The sequence below is a fragment of the Nelusetta ayraudi genome, unplaced genomic scaffold (assembly GCF_046127955.1).
Source record: "Nelusetta ayraudi isolate G7.1 ecotype Tasmania unplaced genomic scaffold, CSIRO-AGI_Nayr_v1 ptg000019l, whole genome shotgun sequence".
NCBI lineage: Eukaryota > Metazoa > Chordata > Actinopteri > Tetraodontiformes > Monacanthidae > Nelusetta > Nelusetta ayraudi.
In genome coordinates, this window is record NW_027466069.1 from 3817501 (window position 1) to 3835000 (window position 17500).

The 17500-nt window shown below is 49.0% G+C and overlaps 3 protein-coding genes across 5 annotated transcripts in view; all 3 read right to left on the reverse strand.

The window, feature by feature from the left end:
• Window positions 1-6130, reverse strand: part of kcnc4 (potassium voltage-gated channel, Shaw-related subfamily, member 4) — a 17656-nt gene extending 11526 nt beyond the window's left edge. The window contains exon 1 of the mRNA XM_076026439.1: window positions 4792-6130. Coding sequence (XP_075882554.1) covers window positions 4792-5424 — 633 coding nt within the window. The 5' untranslated portion in view covers window positions 5425-6130. The remainder of the gene's footprint in view (window positions 1-4791) is intronic.
• A 499-nt stretch (window positions 6131-6629) lies between these two features.
• On the reverse strand, window positions 6630-8751 carry hspa1b (heat shock protein family A (Hsp70) member 1B). Its single transcript, XM_076026441.1, has one exon. The coding sequence runs from the start codon at window positions 8645-8647 to the stop codon at window positions 6728-6730; it is 1920 nt and encodes a 639-aa protein (XP_075882556.1). The 5' UTR covers window positions 8648-8751; the 3' UTR covers window positions 6630-6727.
• Window positions 8752-9433: 682 nt separating this feature from the next.
• The window catches only part of ahcyl1 (adenosylhomocysteinase-like 1), a 16427-nt gene continuing 8360 nt past the window's right edge, over window positions 9434-17500 (reverse strand). For 2 of the 3 annotated variants that reach the window (XM_076026443.1, XM_076026445.1), the window contains exons 3-17: window positions 16732-16875; window positions 15847-15947; window positions 15658-15760; window positions 14739-14833; window positions 14533-14639; window positions 13650-13766; window positions 13483-13546; window positions 13234-13322; window positions 12951-13021; window positions 12432-12526; window positions 11910-12008; window positions 11306-11374; window positions 11145-11223; window positions 10880-11000; window positions 9434-10703 (exon numbers count right to left, since the gene is read on the reverse strand). In XM_076026443.1, coding sequence (XP_075882558.1) covers window positions 10697-10703; window positions 10880-11000; window positions 11145-11223; window positions 11306-11374; window positions 11910-12008; window positions 12432-12526; window positions 12951-13021; window positions 13234-13322; window positions 13483-13546; window positions 13650-13766; window positions 14533-14639; window positions 14739-14833; window positions 15658-15760; window positions 15847-15947; window positions 16732-16875 — 1361 coding nt within the window. In that variant the 3' untranslated portion in view covers window positions 9434-10696. Of the gene's footprint in view, window positions 10704-10875; window positions 11001-11144; window positions 11224-11305; window positions 11375-11909; window positions 12009-12431; window positions 12527-12950; window positions 13022-13233; window positions 13323-13482; window positions 13547-13649; window positions 13767-14532; window positions 14640-14738; window positions 14834-15657; window positions 15761-15846; window positions 15948-16731; window positions 16876-17500 lie in introns of those variants that run through there. The other variant, XM_076026444.1, reaches the window with a different exon arrangement.

Genomic DNA, 17500 nt, shown 5'->3' on the forward strand with positions numbered 1-17500 from the left:
TGCAACTCTGTGACGCAATTAGCCGATCATAAAGCGAGCGAGGCGGACAAAGATTCTATTTTCGGCAAGCAGAGCTGAGAAGTGAGCAGAATAAACAGGCGAGATAATCACACAGGATTAGGTTCCTCCCTCGCCGAGACTCAGCGCTGCGCCAGGCTGCCTAACGAGGCTGCGCGTCGCTTTGACGACGTGTGAAAGATCAAATTCTGCCTCCGGTTCCCCCGCCGAGAGGCGGCGCCCAGACGTGTCAGCGGTGCCGTCGGAGCCGAGCGCCACGGGGACGAGAGCCGGTTCCGCTCCAGAAACACCCCTCTGCTGTTCATCAACCGGTGTGCCACGGCGAGACCGAACACGACGTGTGAGGATGAGGCTCGTGATGGGCGACCGTCGAAGCGATTCGCCGAGCAGAGCGTGGAAAACATGCTCGGTTTTTCAACGGTGACGGGCGGTCCAAGAAGCAGAACTGAACATGAAAATGAAACTTTGGTGTGAAAAGCTTTGATTTCTGATTCGACACTGAAAATCACGAGCAGCCGCCCCGCAGGCTCTTGGAGGAGGTCGTTACCGCTGGCGACACAACCAGGTACTGAAAGTGGTGGCAGAGACCATTTCCAGTGCAGTGGCTAACAACAAACACGCCAGAAGGCGGAAGTCAATACCCTTCGCGAGGGCTGGAGGGAAGCCACGTTCACAGCCAACACCATCGGCCAGTCTTCTCACATCGGCATCAGACTGGGAACTGCGGGTCGACTTGGGCAGGCCGCTCAAGTTCCCAGTACGTGTAACACCAACTTCCTTGAGACCAGACGTGGTGCTGACATCTGCCTCTTTGAAGCAAGACCTCTTCTTGGAACCAACAGTCCCTTGGGAGCGAGGACCACGTGGAAGAGGCCAATGAGCGCAAGCGACTAAAGTACCAGGAGCTCATTGAAGAATGCCGGAGGAGAGGCTGGGAAGCCCCACTGTGAGCTAACAGAGGTGGGATGTCAGGACTTCCACAAGCCAGGGATTGATCACCTGTTGTACCTATGTACCTATACACAGTCGAGACTGGTCTTGGTCTCAAGGCCGGTCACAAGACCACTTTCTAAGGGCCTCGGTCTCATTTTACTCGATCTCGTCTCGGTCTTGAACTGGGCAGACTCTGGATTTTTTTTTATCAAGACCAGTCGAGACTGAGCCAACACTGCAATGACAAATAATAAAATAAAAGAAGGCTTTTGTTTCACCTCGTCGTGCCCAGAGCCATGCAGAACTTTGAGGTCGTTCACAAACACCATCAGTGAGATTGAGGAGTGAATTTTTAGTGTTGAGCTCAGACATTCAAGGTTTTTACACATTTTGTTCACGCTTCGGATGGCACAATTTGAAGTTAAATTATTCCAAGTTAATTCATTTTTTTTATTTCATGAAGCAAAGTCATTTTTTTTTTTGAAAATGGCTCAAAATAGCTGGCAAATTAGCAAAATGTAAAAGAAAATTGACTGAAAGACATAAAAGACTGAAAAGAAATCTTCCTGTTTTCTTAAGAAAAACAAAAAAAAAAAAACAGCTCCGCTCCGTCGTGCGAGCAGCACTTTTAGCTGCAGCCAAAGTTCTCATCAATCACAGGTGGGCAGAGTTAATAAAAGATTGCGTCCAGGGGGGACAATTAAACAGGTTCTGAGCTCGGAGCCTCATAAGCCGGGAAGGTTTTCAAGAGGATGAAACAGACTCGCTGGCAGGTGTTCCATCATACAACAGCTTTTCATTTGGAGTTAAAGGGAATTTTAAAAAGTCAGGCAGCTTTCGTTTTTACATCCTTGTGCGAAAGTCAGAAGTGTGTTTTTCCGACAAATTTCAAATCTTTTATTTCGCATTTTTCTCCACACACTCCTGCTGCTTCTGCACTTCTGCTTTCATCCCGCGGCTCCAGCTGCTGCTCTTCATCACTTTCCCTTTCACGTTTCCCGTCGCCTTCATCTTCTGTCCAAACGCCCCTCCACCATTGGCCGGTGGGTTGGTAACTGGTGCACACTCGACCCAACCGACCATCCAGAGTCATTGAGAGACGTTCAAAAGCATTTGGGCTGAAGTGGGCGGAGTTTGTCCTCCTCCTCCAACTCCTCCTCCTCCTCGCCTGACTTGCCCTCTGTCCACACCTCATGCTGACTGGTCAGGCTGGGAGGCCTGCGTGAAGATGCTGGGAGGATGTGATGGACACAATAACTTCCTATAGGCATCACATGGAGGTGAAAATAAAAAAAAGATATTTGTAAGAAATAAAAGGGCTGTGAAGGTTACATGAGTACCAGATGATGCACTCTCCTCTCATGTTATCGTGCGAACATGAGAAGGAAATGGAGCAGGACTGAACGGATCGATGAAGGTCTGGGCTACTTCTCATACCTGCAGGTCATGTGACATACTTCCAGAACCGGCTCACAACCTGATTGTTTTTTTGTTTGTTTTTTTGTTGATTTTGTTTTTTTTGGCTTAAACCTTCAACCGTCATCATTGACGCTGCAAAAAGGTCTGTCAACAGAGCGTCCAACTCCTCAAACAGAGATGAATACCAGCTTCGCATCCTCCATCTCTCTACTCTTTGTCTCTCTCACTCTCTCTCTCGCTAAATGTATTTTTTTTTTCTCTTTCCATGAAAGCTCCTGGCCGCTCGCCTGACAACCCGCGCCGCTGTAATGACACTCGATACTCGCTCTCACGTCGACTCTGCGCTCAGCACTCTCACTGCTTTTGTTGCTGAGCCATTAGGCGGTACGATCGGGCGTGCTTTGAAAAAGAGAAGAAGAAAAAAAGGCCTCGCAGCTGCCTCAGAAGGAATAAGAGCAAAATTGATTTTAATTCAACAATACAGACACATTGGTGTTTTCTTTTTACGGGCAGACCAAACAGAAGCTGCTCGTAGCAGCGAGGGCAGGGCTGTGCAAGTCCAGGCTGGATTGTTCATGTTTAAAGACGTTCAAAAAATAATACAAATGACAAAAACGCATCTGGGAAACGTCATAGAAGTGTCCTTCTGTGAAATAAAGCAAAAGCTGCAGTGTTTCCACACGTTTCTCCATCTTTTGCACACAATTTGTTTCCGGTATGTTCCGCTGGCGCTCGGCGTGATTGACTGCACGCACTCGTCCACTTATGCAGCCTTTTTAAACACTCGTATTTGGAGAGCCACCCTTCAGCAGGATGTGTGGGAACACTCGCTGAAGCACAGCCTGTTTTTTTTTTTTCCCTGCCACCAAACGGCCTTTTCCCCCTCAATTTTGGATGATGTGTTGAAGCTTGAGCTAACCAATATGCGTAGTTTAGCCACTTTTTTTTTTGCTTAATCTGCAAGTTCACTGTGGTCACTGGAACCTAAGGAAATAACCGGTTTTTGCTCCACCACACTTGACAAGACGATCATTTGAATTAAATGTAACATTAGTTTCATCTAACGAGTTGCTGTGCTTGCGCCAACGACGACCCAACTGCTGTTGGCCGCGGCTACATGCCGGCTATCTTTAGCACACATCGGACTAGAAGCTACTTTCACCTGAACCCTATCATCCAGGGCCATGTTGGCTGAACCTCCGGCCCCCTTCGTTAACAAAATCATCAGGAGAATCGTCTACTGTTTATAGGAGCCAGGCAGCTGACAGGAAGCAGGTGAAATCAAGACACCTGGACCTGAACACACCGTCACGCCCCCAAAATGTACGGGACCCAATGCGCTGCTTCAGCAGGATTCTCCATTCTGGAAGCAATTCTGAGCCAATTTTCACCTTATAAATGGTCCAACGGCGGTTCAGAACGTCTCCAATGTTTAAAGATCTTCTCAGAGAACACTTAAATTCCCAACAAAATGGCACATTCATGCTTTTTAAAACAGAGAACATAAAACATCAAGTGACCAAAATTCTCGAGCACTTGTATTTTAATGACGCAACAACAAAAGCGAAGGCAGAGACAGCTGACGCCCGGTGACATTTTTCCCCCTTCCTGTTCCAAAACGCGTGCTAAGAGGGAGATTAATCACTTTAATTGCTTTGTGTTCACTGTTCACTGGTGGGGATGTGCAGACAAAGTGTGTTCCTGGGAACGTGGCCAGAGCAGACTCATTGATTTTTAAAGGCTGTCTGTCTGCTCTACAGAAAAAAAAAGCCAAAAACAAACAAACAAAAAGAAACCTCATCAAGCGCCAATTTAAAATCTTCCCTTGCAGTTGCCTCAAACTCCAGGAAATAAACATCACGCAGGAATTAGATTTCGCTGTTAGAGCCAGAATGAAAATGTGCAGATATTGACGTGCAAGGCGCCGACATCTAGAAGTGTTTTTTTGTTGTTGTTGTTGTTGTTGTCGTTGTTGTTGACATAAAAAGAAGCTCATAAAACAGCAGCAATTTCCATAAATGAAACCTGCATCTGCTGATGGTTGATTGGAACAATGCAGTGATAAAAAAAAAAAACCCAAACAATTTATTTGGAATCAATGTTTATTTTATCATATATACTCCCCCTGGGGTCTGGCATCAGGCTGCTTTCACACCATTTTTGGATGGTGGGAAGTTTTTTGGGTTTTTTTTTCGACGGGGAGGGGAGGTTAAAGGTTGATAGGAGTCAAACTAAACCATCTCAGAGACCAAGTGAAGCCCTGAAGGGACAGGGAGAAGAACAACACTGGCACCACACACACACACACACACACACACACACACACACACACACCTGTTGCATATTGCCTGCTTTTCTGGATCTCGGAGTCTGAAACTCACCTGTTGATCAGAAGTCATGAGGAGAGAATGGAGGACTCACCCTGGCCGCCTTGGACGAGTAGGGGTCGTCGAACAGAGCCCACATCTTGGGCTGCCAAACTTCACAGCAGCCCCTCGACCTGTTGGGACAGTCCTCGATGCCGAACCTCCTCGGCGCATCCCGGTCGTCGTCGGTGTCGTCCGGCTCGGGTGGCTCGAATATATCCAGGGCCTCCTCGGCGTCCCGGTGCTGCCGGTAGGTCATCCAGCAGCACGGCTCCACGTCCGTCTCGTCGATGCCCCAGAAGGCCAGCTCCTCCTCGAACAGGGGCCCGCACACGTCGGCCGGACAGTGCAGCTTGCCCGTGCGGTAGTAGTTGAGCACGTAGGCGAAGATGCCCGGGTGTCTGTCGAAGAAGAACTCGGTGGAGCTCCGGGGCGCCGCCGCCGCCGCTGCGTCCCCGGACTCCGTGCCGGAGACCTGCGCGTCCGGCTCGGCCAGCCAGGCGAGGCGGGTCCCCGGCAGGGTCCTCAGGGTGCTCTTGTAGGTCTCATGCCTGGTGCCGCCCACGTTGATGATGATCTTTTCCGAGTCTTCCCCTCTGGCCATCTCCTCCTTCATACATGATTTGGACGGAGGTTTGTTGCCCGACTTGCGTCCTCGGTAAGACGACACGCACACCGAGCTGATCATCGGGAGGCAGGGAGACCTTCCTCCGGTACGAAACTGGCTGAGAGTGTGGAGATCACCGCGCAGCGCGCCCGCATCGCAGGGCCAGAGTCATATCTTGACCGCGGCGCGCGTCTGTCATGCGTCCGAGTAGCGGCGGGAGTCCAGAGAGACGCTCAATGCAACAACCACCTGTTAGAACGCGCGCTCCGCTCCGCTCCGGCCGCACGGTGCGCGCACAATTCGACTTCCTATGCTGCCTGTTGTGTATATTGATTTTATTTTTTTTATTTGCACGATGAGATTTAAAAGTGAAGAGACTAATTTTCCGGGCGTTGCACCTCCATAAATACAAGAAGGGGGGGGGGGGGGGTCTGGCTAATTGCGCACGGAGGCACAGGTGCGCACGACGCCGTGAATCTAATTTGCACTATTTCTTACAAACCTTCTCATTGCAATTCTAACACTCCCTAAATCAACTTTTATCCTCTTCGAAACCCAGTAACGGCAGAAGAAAGAAAGAAAGAGCGACTGGCCGATGCTCCTCAGGGTGGAAAGACTGAAAACGCTCCAGATGTGGGGCTTGTTTTCCAGGGGATCTTCTTCGCCAGGGGGGCCGACCTTCCCTCAGAGACGAATCCCGGTTGGACGGCGCCTTCAACAACACGCACGTCAGCCTTAACCCTTGGGCTGCCGCGCGGGCACACGAGCTGGCGCGTCGCTGTGTGCCACTCCCTCCGATCGCACCGGCGGAGAGGAGCGAGGAGACGCGTGCGCGCGTGTGTGTAGAGGAGAGACCAGCAGCCCCGACGGACGGTTTTTGCTGTTTAAACTGGCTAAATGGGTATCAGGAAGGGAGGCAGGGAGCAGCGAGCACCTGTGCACTGGTTCTTTGGTTTTATTTTTTTTTAAGGATTTTAATGCGTGGGTGAATTTTTTGGAAATAAGGAAAATATTCAACAGCACCTGAGTTTCCACAGTCACGTCCTGATTAGCTCTTCATGACAACTAAATATGTTATCTTGGGGAAAGAAAAAAACCGACTTGGCTTCAGAGAGAGTGATCCAACAGGTTGCTCTTCGAGCGGTAAGTTTGTTCATTGGCAGGGAGCTGAAACGGTGTATGAGCTCCCCCTACCGGACAGTGCAAGACCAACTCGAAAGTGCATCGTTGAAAAAATGGAGAGATGCAAACAAAGAAGAAAAAACTGGCCTTCAGAATACCAAATGTTTCATCAAATGTGCTTTTATTACAACATGTAAAACAGGTAGTGAGATGCTTTCAGCATCCAATCAACAGCAACAAGCCAAGCAACGCATGTCTGAACTTAGTCCACCTCCTCGATAGTGGGGCCCTTGGAGCTTCCCCCCGACTGGGCGGCTCCGCCACCGGATGGCGCCGCACCCTGGTACAATTTGGTCACGACGGGATTGCACACCTTCTCCAGCTCCTTCTGCTGGTGCTCGTACTCATCCTTCTCGGCCAGCTGGTTGTTCTCCAGCCAGGAGATGGCCTGGTTGCACTTGTCCACCACCGTCCTCTTGTCGGCGTCGCTGAGCTTCCCCGCCAGCTTCTCGTCCTCCACGCAGCTCTTCATGTGGTAGGCGTACGACTCCAGCGAGTTTTTGGCCGCGATCTTCTCCCGCTGCGAGTCGTCCTCGGCCTTGTACTTCTCAGAGTCCTGCACCATGCGCTCGATCTCCTCCTTGCTGAGGCGGCCCTTGTCGTTGGTGATGGTGATTTTGTTCTCCTTGCCGGTGCTCTTGTCCACGGCCGACACGTTCAGGATGCCGTTGGCGTCGATGTCGAAGGCCACCTCGATCTGTGGCACACCCCGGGGAGCTGGAGGGATCCCCACTAGCTCAAACTTGCCTAGCAGGTTGTTGTCTTTGGTCATGGCTCTCTCACCCTCGTACACCTGGATGAGCACGCCGGGCTGGTTGTCCGAGTACGTGGAGAAGATTTGGGTCTGCTTGGTGGGGATGGTGGTGTTCCGTTTGATCAGGGACGTCATGACTCCGCCCGCCGTCTCTATACCCAGGGACAGCGGCGCCACGTCCAGCAGCAGCAGGTCCTGCACATTCTCGGAGGTGTCGCCCATGAGGATGGCCGCCTGCACCGCTGCGCCGCAGGCCACAGCTTCATCAGGGTTGATGCTCTTGTTCAGCTCCCTGCCGTTGAAGAAGTCCTGCAGGAGCTTCTGGATTTTCGGGATCCTGGTGGAGCCACCGACCAGGACGATCTCGTGGATCTTGGACTTGTCCATCTTGGCGTCCTGCAGCGCTTTCTCCACCGGTTCGAGCGTTCCCCTGAAGAGCTCCGAGTTGAGCTCCTCAAAGCGGGCCCGCGTGATGGAGGTGTAGAAGTCGATGCCCTCGAACAGCGAGTCAATCTCGATGCTGGCCTGCGTGCTGGAGGACAGCGTCCTCTTGGCTCGCTCGCAGGCCGTGCGCAGCCTCCTCACCGCCCTCTTGTTCTGGCTGATGTCCTTCTTGTGCTTCCTCTTGAACTCCTCCACAAAGTGCCTGACCATCCTGTTGTCAAAGTCCTCGCCGCCCAGGTGCGTGTCGCCCGCCGTGGCCTTCACCTCAAAGATACCGTCGTCAATGGTCAGGATGGACACGTCGAATGTGCCGCCGCCCAGGTCGAAGATGAGCACGTTGCGCTCTCCTCTCTTGCCTTTGTCCAGGCCGTAGGCGATGGCAGCGGCCGTGGGCTCGTTGATGATCCGCAGGACGTTCAGTCCGGCGATCACCCCGGCGTCCTTGGTGGCTTGCCTCTGGGAGTCATTGAAATACGCTGGAACTGTGACGACGGCGTTGGACACCCTTTGCCCCAGGAAGGCCTCTGCAATCTCTTTCATTTTAACCAGAACCATGGAGGAGATCTCCTCTGGGTAGAAGGCCTTGGTCTCCCCCTTGTGCTCCACTTGGACTTTGGGCCTTCCGCTGTCACTAACCACTTTGAAGGGCCACAGTTTCATGTCGGACTGGACCACAGGGTCGTCGAACTTTCTCCCGATGAGCCGCTTGGCGTCAAAAACGGTGTTGGCGGGGTTCATGGCCACTTGGTTCTTGGCGGCGTCTCCGATGAGCCTCTCAGAGTCTGTGAAGGCCACGTAGCTGGGAGTGGTCCTATTTCCCTGGTCGTTGGCGATGATCTCCACCTTGCCGTGCTGGAAGACTCCCACACAGGAGTAGGTGGTGCCCAGGTCGATGCCGATGGATATTCCCTTGGCTGACGACATGTTGCTTGGTGTTTCAAGGGGTCCTTGTGAAACGGGGAAAACAATCCAGTTTATCAAAGAAATACTATCTGAATTGAAATCATTTATACTGTCCTCTTTAGAATTAAAACACTTCTGAGCTAATGCCAACTTATTTCAATTTGATTTAGTAGTTCCGTTTCGAGAGAAAAAAATTAAGTGACTATCAGAGTAGATCTTTTTGATCTGATTTGACATTCACTCCACTCAAGACATACATCTCATTAAAATGTTTCTAACTATACAGGTTGCTCACTGCTGAAGAAAGCAGGCGGCCCCATCAGTCATCACAACAATTGAATCTAAAGATTATCAAAGTAAGGAGTCAGCGCTTACCTTCAGGGAAGATGTTAAAAAAAATGTTGAGGGGTCTCCTCTTGAACTTCTTCAGCGTCTGACTCTCCTGACTGCAGCTTTTCTTGAGCTAGTGTCCCGACTGTCTGTGGCCACCTGCTTTTATAAAGCTGAAAGTGCCTTTCCAGAAGTCTCTGTGCCGACGCCCCCCTCAAACTCTCTCCCAACCCTCCGCTGAGCTCAGTGAGTCAGCTGTTAATATTAGCAGCCGCTGCAGCCGCACCGCTGCCAGAGAGTTGGTGAATATTCCAGAGTGGGACAGCTCGCCAGCGGGGCTGGCGGTGAGAGAACACAATGCTGGGAATGTCGAATGAGGGAGGAGGGGGAACACTGAGTTCCCAGTCTGACCTGTGAGGACACTGTCTTTTTGTGTTTCTTGAAAGAAAGAAAAAAAAATCACACTTTTGTCATCTGGGTTAACTCTTAAAGGTAGTTTATTAGAGATATTCTGCTTTTAGACATACAGACAGACATATATAATATATATTCATTTTGCATTCAAGAGAAAGATTAGCGTCAGATCAAATTAAGACAATCATGTGGCAAAAAACATGAAACCTAACGTTTGTCTAAACGTATGTACATCGTACATCAAGCCTACAATTTACACCAGAAGCAGAAGGAAGGAAGGAAGGAAGACGTGAAAAAAGTGCCATTAAAATGAGGAATGCTCTTCGTTTTAAGGTCAAAAGCTGATATTTATGCGTTGTTGACATTTTTTTCAAAGGCACGGCCTTGGACATCCTATCCAGTCAAAACACTTACACTTTCCGAGAAGCTTCTCTTCGGTCGGGAAGGATCTCTGCTGGAATGTGTGCGAGCACACAGAAAGTTGGAATGAAAAGAGGCTGAAATGTTGAATTATTAACGCTGACGGTTCATCTTCATCGTGACGTTTCAATCTGTTGCAAGTCAGTGAATCCGCCCGCTGGTTTGCCGGAGAATTGAAAGCCAACACCACACAAGAGCGAGGCCTCAGAAAAGGGCAGTCGGCCTCGGCCGCGCTATAATAAACTGCTAAAATAAACAACAGTGTGTCACGCTGTTTCTATAATATGTGACGTATCTCAGCGGCCGCTCGGGGTGGCTGCATGTTGTAGCCTTGTAGGGCGCTTGCAGTGCGCGCAGGCACGACGGGTGTGAGATTTTTCAACCCTCGCAGGATGAACTTTTCGTTCAATTCCTGTGCGTTGTGCTTGAGAATTTGTTTTCAGCGCAAATTCCGATTTCTGGAATGTTATCATAAAAATCGGGGGAAAAGAGAAATGGATCGCTTCAATTCTCGCGGCCATCCTTTGGCACTGTCCGCAGGGTAAACAAACAAACAAACAAACAAACAAACACACAGACAAACAAAAAAAACATCAACAGCTTATGATCTACAGACAGAAAGAAATAAAGCAACCACAAAGACATTAACAGCATGCAAGCACGTTTTCTTCTCTTAAATATGCGACTGGACATGTAAAATGTTAGTCGGTTATGCCATGTTTCCTACTACTCTGACTCTTATTTACTAGACGTAACATCATCTTTTGTTTAGTGCTAATAATAAGTTACATTCAGCATAAGTAAAATAATTCCTTTGCTTTGTTGTAGCAATTTAGAAAATAAAATAGATATATGTCTCTGTTTATCCCCGGGGGCCGACTGTCGAAGGTCTCGTCGACGGGCTCATCAATACCTGCAGACAAAGTGATGAATCCATGAGTTATGACAGATGCAGTTATGACAAGAGAGAATAAAACTGATAAATTAGGAAGCAACACTGGCAATGCTCAGCCGAAGACACACACACACACACACACACACACACACACACACACACACACACACACACAGAGTCGTGCCGACACTCACCTGTAGTAATTGGGCTTGAAGGGGCCGTTCTTGTTCAGGCCCATGTACTTGGCTTGCTCGTCCGAAAGCTCCGTCAGGTGGGCGTCGAAGTTCGGGAGGTGCAGACTGGCCACATACTCGTCTGCAGGAAAACATACACGTCACACTAGTCCTGGGGCCCGTCACCAGGTGGCAGTGCTGAGCAACTCCAGGACAGCAGCCACCTGCACCAAGCAGTACAGTCTCACTTTGGGGTCGATGCAAATTCATTTCAGCTGTTGCTTACCCATCTTCTTGGGCAGCAGGTACACATCCTGCTTGTATCGACCCTCCGGAGCGTTGAACAACTCGATCAGGGCCAGGGCCTGCAGACAACCACGGTTGGTTTGGAAAGAACAACCCCAGCAAGAAAAACACTATTGCAAGAGGGCCCGCGAACATACAAACCTGAGTTGTAGCAGTGATGGACAGCACAAATGTAGGCACCGTGGAGCAGCTCAGGTTAAGGAGGCGTCCCTGAGAGATGAAAAAAGATGCGATGGGGCTGCAGTCAAACACAATAAAGAGGAAGAGCAGGACAGCAGGCAGCTCCCTGGAGGCAGACACGCAGGTGACTCACACAACTGCAGACTGATACGCTCCGAAAAAATGCTTTAGGTTATGGTGACTCATCATTTGTCAGGATTTTTCATCCCAAGGCTACAAGATTAAGGCACGTTAGGGGGCGACTCACGGCTCCGACCTCCAGCTAAATAGCAATGTTTGCTAACGATAACAACATGTTCCTCCGTCCTGCCAGCGAAGGTCGTCCCTTTGCTTCTATCGCTCGTTCCAAAAAAAGAAAGGAAGCGACGGTTGTAATACCAGGTGTTTTAACAGGGGGCTGTAAATAGAGAGCTAAATTCTCTGATTTCGGGAGAGTTTATTGTCAAGATTAAGTTTGTTAAATTGGCCAATGGTGGCTCCTTTAAAGTGCTAAGAGCAGCACAGTAGTTCTTCTTCAGCAGCTCTGGAGTGAGCTGACAGATTTCAGTCTTAAACGTCCTGTTACCTCAGCCAGCAGAACGACCCTCTTGCCGTCAGGCCAGATGATGTGGTCCACCTGAGAGCGAACCCTCTCCCAGGTCAGCTCGGGGCTGCGGAGGCTCGCCTGAGGACGAGGAGGAAGAGACAAGACACAGGATGTGGCGAGGTGTCGCAGCAGCACAACAAGGTTACACAGCCAGGATGAAACACACACACACACACACACACACATGCAGAAAGGTAATAACTCAAGAGGACGTGAGCAGAGAACATTCAAGGTTCAACTGCAAGAGAGAGAATTATAAATTCCAGCGGGAGAAAGATTTTTTTTTTAATCCCAGATTAAAAATGTATTGAAATGTACCGGTAGTGGTGAAAATCAAATAGTGTTATGTAAAATCATGATCAATAATGAAAATGGTTGAATGCAGTTGTGTCATTTTGCAACTGGTGCTCCACTTGCTTTCATTTCTAAATGGCACTCTACATACAGGCTCATGTTCGTATCTCAGCGACATTAATCACTCATGCAGAGTTCAAACATTACCACGTCGATCTCGGTGTTGGAGTGGCCCATGTTGCAGACGATGCAGCCGTTCTTCATTCGGTCGAGTTGCTCTCTGGTGACCACGTTCTTATTGCCTGAGGGGAGGGTGAAAAAAATCCATTTGTACACACACACACACACACACACACACACACACACATAGGCAACATCTGCTGCAGTCATCGCACTTTGACCCTTAAAGTAAGTGAAACAATAATATATGATATAAATCACGGAATGCAAAAACATGCATTCTGTCATTTGGCCAGCAGGGACTGACAAAAATGGTTGCTGACTGGCCATCAATATGGAAAATAGCACTAAGTTACACCTTTAAAAACTAAGTGGATTTTTTTCTGTTGGTCTAAATGCCTAGTAAGTTAAAAAAAAAAAAAAAAGGCCTCAATGTCCATTTTGTATATAAAACACCAGGTGACATCACAATGACTCCGCCCATCTTTACATACAGTCTGTGGGTAAAACAGGGGCAGCGGAAGCGCTGCTGCCACGACACAGTACCGGTGCATGTTATCACCACGTCCATCTGGCGGATGACCTCGCTCAGCTTGACCACTCGGAAGCCGTCCATGCTGCATGAAAACAAACACACACACACACACACACACACACACACACACACACACACACACACACACACACACACACACACGCAGGGGCGTTAGTGCCCAAATGCTTACGACAAACTCCCGATGATAAAAAAAAAGAAAAAAAAGACAAAAAACAAAAAGGAAAAGCTGTTCGCTGGGGGCTCGGCGCTAAACAGTGGCGGCCAGTGACTCACCAGGCCTGCAGGGCGCAGATGGGGTCAATCTCTGTGATGCACACGATGGCGCCGAGAGCCTTCAGAGCGGTGCAGCAGCCTTTCCCCACCTACACACGTGCACGCACGCACGCACACACGCACACACACACACAGGCAGGACGGAGCAGAGCGTCGTGCTTGTAAACACAGTTACACAATACGTGCACAATGGTTTGCTGCACCTGTTTGTTTGTTTTTTCTATTAAAAATGAATAAATGATGACTAACCTCTCCGTAACCACACACAACAACCTGCTTGCCTCCAAACATGATGTCGGTGGTCCTCTTCAAACTGCAAGAGGCGCGCACACACACACACACTTTAACCCATCTGCATACACGCGCACACACAGCAGCCGCCGATTGGTGGTGTGTGGGCTGATTTGTCTCCTCACCCGTCCAGGATGGACTCACGGCAGCAGTAGAGGTTGTCAAACTTCTGCTTGGTGACCGAGTCGTTGACGTTCATGGCCGGCACACACAGCTTGCCGGCCTTGGAGAGTTGGTAGAGTCTGGGGAGGACGCACGGGCAGGCCCGTTCAGGCAGGGACACTCACAAACAAGTACAAACGCGCGCGCGCGCGAACGCAGAATTGCGACGTGACACTTTCCGGGGTGTAATTGATTCCGCCGGGGGCTGCGCGTGCACGGCTGCACATGCACGGCGGCACTGCGGCTCTGCGCTGTCGCTCAAACGGGATCGCTGGCGAACCGGGTCGATGGAACTTTTCGGTCCCGGTGTCAGTGATTAATGATAAAGTGCTTCGCACAGTGTGAGTGGCTTTGCGGCTGACGACAGGCCAGCAATGCTGAGAGGTTGAACGTCACATGCATAAATTAGATCTGCTCTGGTATTTAGAACAATGACAACAGAATATTGTCCCCAAAATGATATTGAACATGATCTGATTGTTTTGACGTTTCATAAAAGTAAAAAAAAAAAGAAAAGAAAAAAAAAAACTGACAAATTTCCTGAGATTGACAGTTGAATATGACATAAATGCCTCAATATACAAAGACCTGGCATTTCTTCACCTGCCAGGTGAGCGACAACCACACACCCAGCCAGGTGTCCAGCAGGTGCTTTTTCCCCCTTCCAAACGAGTAGAGGGTCCAACAAAGCGTCAGTATTAACAGGAGGCTGTAAACAGAGGGCTAACCACGCTGCCTTCTGGAGATAACCATTAAAAACACTGTGGACGGCAACCAAGAGCGGCACGGCAGGAGAAAACAAACTTTGTGTGTCTTTCTTTTCTTTCACCTCTCGCCGCTCGCTACCTGTGCACGCCGGTGACGCTCTCCTCCACGATGCCTCGCACCTTCTTGAAGACGCTCGGGTACTTCTTGTACACCCAGTGTGTCAGGTCGCCGCCGTCGTCCAGAATCTGAGGGAACGCACACACACACACGCACGGGTCAGAGAGGTGAGGGCCTGCTGGGTGAAAGGTCATCAGCTGCACGGTGAGGCAGGTGGGCTTGGATACCATGTTGGCCTGCCAGCCCTCCGTGTTGACACAGCGGTCGATGCACCACCAGAAGTCGTCCTCCGACTCACCCTTCCACGCAAACACGGGCACGCCTGCCAGAGAGGAAAACACACGGCGCGCTTAATGGAGGGCGGACGGCACTGTGTGAGCAGGACGCTTCATTAGAGCCGCCGCTTTTACGCTGCATCAGCTGCCTCGGCCAAGCAGATGGTGGAAACAGGACGTTTTAGACAGAATAAAAAATATATATAAAGACCGTTTTGGTTGACTTTTGATCAATAGACTGAGACTAAGCTAACCATATTAGTTATATTAAAAATTTCAAAAATCAGTAATAACAAATTTAAGTAATGTTACTCGCTTCAACTAAATAGTGATCTGATTTCTGCGCTTGACATCCGTACAACATACAACTGTACCAAATACGTCTGAATGGCAAAACTACAATTCACTGCAAACTCACGTTTTAAAAATAAGCACAACAGCCCCCAAAAAACTGAGCGCGGCCACTTGACTTGAGAGCGGTAACGGTGCTAACCCGCTAGCTAGCAGTCGTTTGTTCTAGCTTGCTAGCTTGCTAAGGCATTCCAAGCGACAACAGCACGTTTTAAATGGGCATTAACGCAGTGCTAATGTAATAACCATTAGGTCACAGGTGTACATCAACAAGCATAACGAGCTGTTGCTGAGTAACAAAATTTCAATGCTCTGTACATGTCACATATATTGTACGACTGACAATAAAGCTACCTTGAACCTTGAACATGACAGACATCAAAACACTGCTAGCCATTTTATGGCTTAAATTAAGCAGGACAATTACCATTGTAGGTTGTAAATTCCAACTTATGAATAAAACATTTTTATTGGTGAGAAAACTCTGAACCGAGCCCTGTAGCATTGAGGGGCGTCTGACCTGTTTCAGCCAGAGCGGCGGCCACTTCATTCTGAGTGGAGTAGATGTTACAGGCAGTCCAGCGGCACTGAGCTCCGAGGGCCACCAGAGTCTCGATCAGCACCTGAGTCGGCGACAGTGAATCACGACAGGTGAGGTGAAAAAATGAAGGATAGGAAGACGAAAGAGCAGACAGAAGGGAGGGCGTACGGCCGTCTGGGCGGTGATGTGGGTGCAGCCCACGATCTTGGCCCCGGCCAGCGGCTTCTCCCCCTGGGCTCTCTTCCTCAGGGAGATCAGGGCAGACATGTCTGTGGAGGAGACGGGGAGCCAGAGTCAGGCCGAGCTGAAAGGACAGGCGGTCTAGTGCAGCGGTTCTCAACTGCAGGAGTCTCACGACTCACATTTTTATTCCCTCTTATGAAGTCACGACTCAAATGTATTCCCCAGCACTGAAATTTATTCTACAAAAACAAAAAATGCTAGCCCACTTTCTATCATCATCATTATTGAATTGAGTGTCCTGCGAAATAAATGCCCAACATTTTCTCTAAAAATATAAACATTTTAAAATCCCTTTTGTTTAAAAAATGGAAACTGCCCAACGAAGCAGCGACCCAAACAAAACAGCTCCGTGACCCACATTTGGGGCGCGACCCGCCGATTGAAAAACGCCGGTCTGGTGGACAGGAGGCCTTTCTATCGGGCACAGTGAACGGCTTTCAAATGGAAGATAATTGGAAACGTCAGAGATGGGGACGTGTGGAGCACTCGCTCGCTGGGAGCCGATCACCTGTGAGCGGAAAAACACCCGAGCTGCAACCAAAACACACAAAAAAGACCTTTGAAAAAGAGAGAATAGAGCTGAGAGAAAGAAGCCCGATCGAGTTTCCAGAGTTGCGGCGGCACAGCCTCAGCCTGTGGTCACAAACTATCCAATCCAGCGTTGCGTGTGCGGATACGCCTTCATACAGGGAGCGCAAAATAATAATAATAATAAAAAAAAAAAGATTAAAAAAAAAAGAAAATCAAAACAAAGCAAAACAGAAGAAATTGGCAGGGCCCAGTCTTCTTCTTCAATCCACTTCCTGGTACCTTGCTCTGCGATTTCGATCTCCCGCCGGCCGAACTCGGCCTGCTTGATGTTCTTGACGCAGAAGTCGCTGCTGCCGTGAGTGTTGACCTGGGCTTTGTCCCGCGGGGAGGTCTCATCGTCGGAGCTGTCGGTGTAGGAGGCGGCTTTGAAACGGAGGAGGAAGACCAGAGACGATTGTTGTTGCATGGAGGGGGGAAAAAAAAACAAAACAAAATGCAGCCAATTATGAAAATGTTCACTTTAACTTTGAATAAGAGGCACATTTAGGGAGTATTTGGTTGAACATGGAAGATTACAAAGAGACATTTTTTTTACATAAGTTTTGCAGATCAGTTTTCCCAGGCCTGTGTGACTGACGACTGCTGTATTGGGGGCTAAAAATAATACATACAATGTTGAAGAGGTTTGACATCACAAAATATCACAGGAAAGGCAAAAATAAGCCTCGGCCTCAGCCAACTCCTTTTTTGGTTTATTTTTGTTGAGGATTATTTTTGTTGTGAGAGTACACATCCTGTCAATTTGTTCGTAGGGTTTTTTCATTTCTTTATTGTCAGGTGATTTCACACGATTCCAATGTACTTTGTAAACGAAACAATAAACCATTCATTCATTCATTCATTCATTCATTCATTCATTCATTCATTCGTTCATTCATTCGTTCATTCATTCTCCGTCTAAACGGATACTGTAAGTCTTAAACTGTAAATGCAAAGTGGAAAATTTGTATTTCTAAAATAGCATTTGCACATAATGCAGTCAGTCAAG